The 8,926-nt window shown below is 34.6% G+C and overlaps 2 protein-coding genes across 2 annotated transcripts in view; one reads left to right on the plus strand and one right to left on the minus strand.

Moving 5' to 3' along the window:
- The window catches only part of LOC106881583 (spore coat polysaccharide biosynthesis protein SpsK), an 8,902-nt gene extending 3,399 nt beyond the window's left edge, over positions 1–5,503 (plus strand). The window contains exons 4-8 of the mRNA XM_014932039.2: positions 539–663; positions 2,077–2,172; positions 3,592–3,720; positions 3,973–4,082; positions 4,285–5,503. Of these exons, the coding sequence (XP_014787525.1) occupies positions 539–663; positions 2,077–2,172; positions 3,592–3,720; positions 3,973–4,082; positions 4,285–4,384 (560 nt within the window). The 3' untranslated portion in view covers positions 4,385–5,503. The remainder of the gene's footprint in view (positions 1–538; positions 664–2,076; positions 2,173–3,591; positions 3,721–3,972; positions 4,083–4,284) is intronic.
- A 1,631-nt stretch (positions 5,504–7,134) lies between these two features.
- LOC106881586 (spore coat polysaccharide biosynthesis protein SpsK) overlaps positions 7,135–8,926 on the minus strand; it is a 5,868-nt gene continuing 4,076 nt past the window's right edge. Inside the window, exons 6-7 of the mRNA XM_014932042.2 lie at positions 8,592–8,701; positions 7,135–7,892 (exon numbers count right to left, since the gene is read on the minus strand). Coding sequence (XP_014787528.1) covers positions 7,793–7,892; positions 8,592–8,701 — 210 coding nt within the window. The 3' untranslated portion in view covers positions 7,135–7,792. The remainder of the gene's footprint in view (positions 7,893–8,591; positions 8,702–8,926) is intronic.

The following is an 8,926-nucleotide window of genomic DNA, read 5'->3' on the forward strand; positions in this document are numbered from 1 at the left end:
GACAGGAGCTGGCCAGGTAGAAGACTACCCCAGGCTACTGTGTCTGTTTTGGCAGGGTTTTTATGGCTGGATGCCCTTCCTAACACCAACCACTGTGTAGCACCTACTATAGCCTTGGGCTGACCAAAGCCTTGTGAGTGGACTTGATTGATGGAAACTGAAAGAAGCCCACTGTGTATGTGTGTGTGTGTTTCTGTCTGTGATGTCTCCCCCACCACTGCTTGACAACCGATGCTGGTGTGTTTATGTTCCTGTAACTTAGCAGCTTGGCAAAAGAGACTGATACAATAAATACCAGGCTTTAGAAAACAAGTACTGGGATCATTTCTTCAAAGCAGTGCTCCAGCATGGTCACAGTCTAATGGCTGAAACAGGTAGAAAACAAAAATTTATGTTTCAAACATTGAATTCTGATGGAAGGTTTTAACTGAGATCCCTTTAAAACTGGGAATTTCTATCATGGGACCAACGGTGGGTTCAGGCTGGTTGGTATCAAACAGGTTAACTAATATTTGATATTCCTGTGATTTCTTTGTAGCTAATGATGTTGGTATAAAGGAAGATGCACGTCCCAACTGTGTGAACATCTATGGTAAATCTAAGCTGGATTCTGAGAAAGTATTCCAAGATAATGACACTAATGTTTTAATTATACGCACTTCGGTGAGTATGGGGTAAACATTACATATCTTTCTCTTTAAGACACAACTGGGGATTGAAGATATGTACAGGGTGATTGAAAAGTAATTCCCTATTTTAAAATACTTATAGATTGTTTATTAATTGTAATTTTTTTCTCAAATTTTTTGTGTTTGGTTTTTGAAGTATGAGCATTTATTCTTTAATTATATTGCTCATGTCATTAACAAATAACGGACTGCCCACTTTCCCAGGAGAGGGATGGGTCATTGTTGTCTGCATAAGTGGCCAGCCAGAAGTCCCAACTTAACACCCTGTGACTTCTTTCTTTGGGGTTGGTTAAAGGAACAAGTCTACTGTACCAAACCAAAGACTTTGGAAGAACTTGAAGGGCAAATATGAGAAGTTATGTCTTCTATCACACAAGATTTTCTGGTGAGATCTGTTGGTGCAACTCTTGGGCGACTCAAGAAGCTGGTGGCGACATCTGGAGCCCAAATCAAATTTTAAAGAAAACCTCATACTAAAAGTTTTCCTTTCATAACCACTGACGTGTTATGTAAGTAATAATTGCGTTAATTTGCGTTAATGGCAAAACCTGGTCTACGATTAATTCTTTATTTTGTATATTTTCATTTGTCTTTCTCGTTTATATTCTGGTGTGGGCTGAATTATTCTGGAAAACATTTCTTTTGTGGTTTGATCGTAGATGGTCTATTTCTAGCATAATGGATGTCCACTTAGTCGTCATCCCTTCTTATACGTATGTAATACAATTTTTCTGAATTTTCAGATTTTTCTTTATGCTAGACCACTGGTTTTAAATTGGTGTTAATTAAATTAATATTCAATTTATCTATATGTATATATATCCCTCTCTCTCTCTCTCTCTTTCGGAGAGAGGCACAAACACATACACAGACATATATACACACGGCAGTAACTTCCGCCTACCAAATTCAATCGCAAAGCTTCGCAGGATGTGTGTGTGTGTGTGTACATGAATGTAATTAAGCACATCCTCAAATTAGCACGCATGTCGCTCCAATTTTAGGAGGACATTCGTCATGACCCTAGCTGCATTTTTGTCAACTTATTTTTCCGCGAATAGCAGTAAAAATAAATTTTCAACCAAAACTTTTAACAATTTTCAAGTTAGATAAATCCACCATTATTTACAACGGAGCTATGTCCCCTTCTAGGGACGAGTAAGTTTTTTAAGACTTTTGTTTTTTATTTTTCCATCGATGTTTTGTTGATATACGGACACACATACGAATATGTATTTAATGTGTCTTTCTTGCTTTAAGAAAGAAGTTTGTGTGATTTAAGGGAGGTTTAACTATTATTTCTAGCAAAATTGAGCAAACATTTATTAATGAGATATGTTGTTGTTTGTTGCCAAGATTTTAATGTGATTTGATGTGACTTTTCCAGGGTGTATATGGACATGATAGCAGAAAAAGGAATTTTGTGTACCAAGTTATAGGGAATCTTCTGGCTGGGAATAAGATGACGCTGCTTACAGATGAAGTAAAATTCCATATTCTTCATTTTAAACTACCTTTTTTTTTAAAGTTTTCATTTGTTAATTTATAAATTAGACTTGATTAGAATTATCGTATTCTTTTATCTGTTTCAGGCATTTAACTGCAGCCATGCTGGAGCACTGCCTTTAGTCAAACAAATCGACCCCATGACTTATTCTTTGTAAGCCTAGTACTTATCCTATCGGTCTTTTTTGCCGAACTGCTAAGTTACGGGGACGTAAACACACCCACATCAGTTGTCAAGCAATGGTAGGGAGACAAACACAGACACACACACACACACAGACACACACACACAGACACACACACACAGACACACACACACACACACACACACATACATACACACATATACGACTGGCTTTTTTTAGTTTCCGTCTGCCAAATCCACGCTCAGAAAGCTTTGGTCGGCCTGAGGCTATAATAGAAGACACTTGCCCAAGGTGCCACGCAGTGGGACTGAAACGGAACCGTGTGGTTGGTAAGCAAGCTACTTACCACACAACCACTCCTGTGCCTATATATGTGTTTTTTTTTTTTCTGGGGGGGTTTTTTGCAATTGAAATTTAATGGTTCTAATGGACTTGATGCTGTTTAATGAATTATCAACTCTTGGGATAATAATAATAATAATATTATTATTTACTGTGATGAGGAAGAGATATCTTATGGTACAGAGAGTGACAAACTTCTACTTAACATTTTAATGACACAATAATTTATTCCATTTTATAAACTGTTTGTAGTTACTGTTTACTGGTTACAGACCATCACTAGTTTTCTTGGCTTCTATTGTTTCACTTCTATTTAATATTTGTTCATTATTTGCTTATGAACTAATTATGGAAACTATGCTGATATATAAACCTAATACTTAAAAATTTGACCATAGCAGGCAAATCTGTGTAACTGCTGATATACAGAGGTAATGATCAAAATATCCTTTGGTTGGAAAGTCTACATGAATTCAACCAGTTTATATTACCCAGACACTGAATATATTTAATTCTTGGAAGTGAGATTGTGAAGATTGAGAAATGTTGAACATGTTCCAACTTAACCCTTTAGCATTCAAATTATTCTGTCGAGCTTAAAGCTTAATTATTCTAATTGGTTTGAATTAATCATGCATTATCTTGCTACTTCTAGATTTCAATGATGTGACAGTATATTTTTAGAATGTCATTGTATGGTAGATGTGAGAGGTTAGATCTGGCCAGTTTGAACATAAAACATATAGAATATTTGGGTGTGATATGACTAGTTTAAATGCTAAAGGGTTAACTGTAAAAAAAAAAAAATAAAACCATTAAGAAGTATGGAAAATATAAAGATAAAGCTTTATCAGTCATGCATCCTATAAAACATGTATTTGCTTATTTATATGTCCATTTGTTCATAGATCCAATGTCCAGTTTACAGTGAGGATTTGTGTAGGGCCACACTTGAGCTGATGGAGAAAAACTGTTCAGGAATCTACCACGTTGTAGGACCAGAGGCATTCAACAAATACACATTTGGTGTGAAGATTGTAAGTTGGTACATTTTATTTAAAAACATTCTAATATGGTACTATTGGTGTAGACACAATACTTTTTCTGCTCTCATAAATGAACTCTTCATATATATATATATATATATGTATGTATATATTATAGAGGCAGATAGATAGATGGAATGATGTGTCATTTAATAATGCCTTGTGATAAATGGCTTTTGTTTTTACCTTGATGGTTTACTTGATCTATTATTGAGTAAAAGATTTATCTTTCACTAATTTCAGGCTGAACTCTTCAATGTTGATACTTCATTGTTAGTTCCAATGTCATCAGAAGAACTCAAATTACCTGCCAAAAGGCCGTATTTTGCAGCATTGTCCACAGCAAAATTTCGGTAAGTATAACACCCAAAACAGTTATATTCAGTAATAATAATAATAATAATAATAGGATAAATTGATAGAGAAAGAAATGACAGAAAAGTTTAAGGTAGAGTACTTGCACAGATTGAGACTGATCCTTAAAGTGATATAAGTATATATAATTGTTTTATATAATTGTATAAGTATATATAATTGTTTTATTTCTATTTTTAGCAAAGAATTCCCAGAATTCAAGTTCCATAATGTATCTGCCGCTGTTGAGGATTGGCAAACTAAACAAATGAAGGGTAGAAATATCTTGTCTGATTTCTAATAAGTCCTTTAAAGAGAAAGGAAATAAAGATATATTGATGAATATTAATGAAATGAAACTTGATACTTCATTTGAAGCAGTTTTTCAGGGTACTTTGTATTATATATAAGGGTGTGTGGAAAAGTTCCCGGCTTTAAGGTTACTGGGAAAGGCCTGGTTAGAGGTCTAACCTTCCGATGCCTTTTATAATGCCAAGAACTTTTCAGCACCCCCTTGTATTTTGGGGAGATTCAGTGGTACACATATCCAAGATGTGCAAGTTATTTGTTTACAAGGTCACTTTAAAAAAAAATCATTTAATTGGGGTTTGTTAGAAATGAGGTCATGAGAGGATTGGCATAACAATCAAATGTGATTGATATGAGAGGAAAAATTATATCCATTGCCAAAGAATTTCCCATTTCTGTCCATCCCAGTATTCTTAATGTTAAGTCACGCATAACAATACAGAGAATAGAGTTACCAGATATAGAAGCCTGTCATATATGTATGTATGTGTGTATGTATGTATGCATGTATGTACTTGTGTGTGTGTTTGTGTTTGTCCTCCCACCATCACTTATATCATTTATAAAAGCAGACATGGGCAGTCTGCAGTGAGCAGAACCTTCTGAACAGCATGGCTAATGAAAAATTATTTCAAATTTTTCAGTAGTATGGCCCATCTCATGATGTGCCATATCTCCTGTTGCCTGCTTCTCATAAAAGCTTGCCCATGCCTGATAAAGGGTCATTTATAAAAAGGTCATTTATATTATAATTAAAATTACAATTTTATAGTATGCAATTATTTGTATACATATGCCATGGGTATATGGCGTAGTGGTTAACAGTGCGAGCTACTAACCCCAAGATTCTGAGTTCGATTCCAAGCAGTAACCTGAATAATAATACCTTTGGAATGAGAACCCAGGTTTGAAATTTCTCCAAGACACCTGATGGAGGACTGACATCCTGTATTTTCTTTTACTGAAAGCCAGAAACTTTTCAGCACACCCTCATATACAAAGCTATTTGTATACAAATTCACAATTTTAAAGAAGTGCATTTATATTCTAATTTGGTTTTCCCAATCTTTGGTTTTTTGTTTCCATGGATTAAAATAATTAAATAAGTAAATGACTTTTGTTGTTGATGATTATTTCAAGCAGGATACCTCATCATCTCTATTGTGACATTAATTATCTCCTCTAAGTTTCTCTCTGTCTTCTTATTGTGAGCACTCATTCAAATGTCAGTTGCATCACACACAGTTACTAAACTATGTTATATTATAATTTAAATTACAATTTTATAATATGCAATTATTTGTTAATTATTTGTTAAACAGCTTGAAAAATGAAGTAAAAAATTAATATTGCAGCCAGTGGCTGTGTGGTAAGAAGCTTGCTTCCCAAGCACATGGTTCAGGGTTCAGTTCCAGTGTGTGGCACCTTGGGTAAGTATCTTCTAGTATAGCCTTGGGCCAACCAAATCCTTGTGAGTGTATCTGGTAGATGAAAACTGAAAGAAGCCCATTGTATAAATGTATAAACTGTGGTTTGTGTTTGTCCCTCCCACTTGACAACCTGTGTTGATGTGTTTACGTTCGTTCGTATTCAGCAAAAAGCAGTTCAGCAAAAAGATAATAATAGAATAAGTACCAGAGTTTTAAAAAAATTGGTCCTGGGGTCAATTCATTTGACTAAAGTTTTCTTCGAGGCAGTGCCCCAGCATGGCCACAGTCGAATGATTGAAACAAATTAAAAGGTAAAAGAAGTTATGTAATATAGAAACAAGATAACTTATCTTGTCTTTTACTACTTTTACTTGGTCAGCATTTGCACTAAAAGTACATTAATTCCCGACTATTTTGAGAAAATAAAACACTAAAGCACAAAAGCAGAATTGGGGTTTGTTAGAAATGAGGTCATGAGAGGATTGGCATAACAATCATATGTAATTGATATGAGAGGATTGGCATAACAATCATATGTAATTGATATGAGAGGAAAAATTATATCCATCCCAGTATTCTTAATGTTAAGTCACGCATAACAATACAGAGAATAGAGTTACCAGATATAGAAGCCTGTCATATATGTATGTATGTATGCATGTATGTACTTGTGTGTGTGTTTGTGTTTGTCCTCCCACCATCACTTGACAACTGATGTTGGTGTGTTTACATTCCTGTAACTAAGCGGTTCAGCAAAAGAGACCAATAGGATAAGTACTAGGCTTACAAAGAATAAGTCCTGGGGTCGATTTGTTTGACTAAAGGCGGTGCTCCAGCATGGCCACAGTCAAATGACTGAAACAAGTAAAAGAACAAAAGAAAGAAGAAATGTAAGCATTTTATACATAAAGCACAGCCGTACATATACATTCATACAGACCTGCTTGCATGTATACATACACACATACATATATATATACTTGGATTTACTCCAAGTCACAATACTGCAGTGATCATCATGAGATGTGCATCAGTTTAACCCTTTAGCATTCAGATTGATTTATCAAATATAATGCTTGTTTATCTACATTGTTTTAAAATTACATATTATCCTGTAGCTTCAAGATTTTGAAGATATGATCATTTATTTTTTGAACGACATTGTAGGGTAAGTGGGAGAGGCTCGATCTGGCCAGTTTGAACATAAAACTGGTAGAACATTTGGGCTGGATATGGCCAGTTTAAATGCTAAAGGGTTAAAGCCAACTGCAGCAATATCAATTATTGCGTGAAATATGAATCAACAACAAGCTATTTATTCATTTATTTTAATTCATGAAAAAAACCCCAAAAGATTGAAAAACCCAAATTGAAATACCAATGACCCTCTGTAGCAGAGATTCTCAACCATTTTTCTTTACTTATGAACCCCTTTGATTGCTATCTTATTTTGGTGAACCCTCCTTAGCCATTTGATGTCTAAAAATTAGTTTTATAGAAACTTCTTTCAAAATTCCTCTAATACACAAATTGCTTTGAACTCAAATAACCCTTTTATAAATGACCCTTTTTATCAGATATGGGCAACCTTTTCTGAGCAGCAGGTCACATGAGAGGTGGCTCATCTTGAGGTGAGCCACACTACAAAAACATTAAAAATAATTTTTCATTAGCCATGTCATTCAGAAGACTGGTGGCTGCCAGTTGCTCATGTCTGCTTTTAAAAAATGTTCTTTTTATTAATGACCATTCATATATACAGGTGACTTGTATACTTGTATACATCTTGGCCATGTGTACCATTGACTCTTCACAGAATACAAACAAAATCATCCCCAAAATATATAATATAAAGAACCCTGAAAAATTGTTTCTAAAGTAGCAGCAAGTTTCAGGTCACTTATATTAATTAATACACTAAATAATACACTATCAATATAACTTTATTTCCTTTCTTTTTAAAGGACTTATTAGAATTCAGGCAAGATTTTTCCATTTTTATTTTCTTTACTTTTCCAATCTCTTATAGCAGCAGATACATCAAGGAACTTGAACTCTGGGACTTCCTTGCTGAAAATAGAAATAAAAAAATTCATGTGTTTATATAATGTTTTTATGAGGATGTGCTGAAAAGCTCCTAGCTTTAAGGATATTGCGAAGGGCCTGGTTGCAGGCCCAACATTCCAAGTTCTTTTACAGGGCTTTGAAAAACTGAAGGACCACTGCAATAAGTGTGTGAGTCTGAGAGGGGAACATGTTGAATAATATCATAATTAACTGATTCTCCTGCATCTTCTTTCACCCAAAACCAGGAACTTTTCAGCACCTCCTTGTAGTATATTTCATGCAATATATCCTCCAACATACTGTCATCATCATCATTTAACGTCCATTGTCCATGCTGGCATGGGTTGGACGGTTTGACAAGGTCTAGTAAGCTGAGGAGCTGCACCAGACTCTAGTCTGATTTGGCATGGTTGGATGTCAAATCAGTTGGATGTCCTTCCTAATGCTAACCACTCTAGGAGTGTAATAAGTGCTTTTACGTGCCACTGCATCGGTGTCAGTTTGCATGAACCAATATCTGCCACTACTATGATTTCACCCAGTCAAGTACTGGCCTTGTGCTAGAATTAGAAAGACTCATCATAAGTGTTGTTGTTATTATTATCATTACTATTATTATTAATATTATTATTATTGTACATGGCTGTGTTAGTAGTTATGAAGAATTGGTGAAAGTGTATGTCAAAGAAAGAATATACTTACCGAAATTTTGCTGTGGACAATGCTGCAAAATACGGCCTTTTGGCAGGTAATTTGAGTTCTTCTGATGACATTGGAACTAACAATGAAGTATCAAGATTGAAGAGTTCAGCCTGAAATTAGTGAAAGATAAATCTTTTACTCAATAATAGATCAAGTAAACCTTCAAGGTAAAAACAAAAGCCATTTATCACAAGGCATTATTAAATGACACATCATTCCATCTATCTATCTGCCTCTATAATATATACATATATATATATATATGATGATATATATATATATATAAATATATATATATATATATCATCATCATCATCACCATCATCATCATCATC

Source organism: Octopus bimaculoides, chromosome 26 (genome assembly GCF_001194135.2).
Source record: "Octopus bimaculoides isolate UCB-OBI-ISO-001 chromosome 26, ASM119413v2, whole genome shotgun sequence".
Lineage (NCBI taxonomy): Eukaryota > Metazoa > Mollusca > Cephalopoda > Octopoda > Octopodidae > Octopus > Octopus bimaculoides.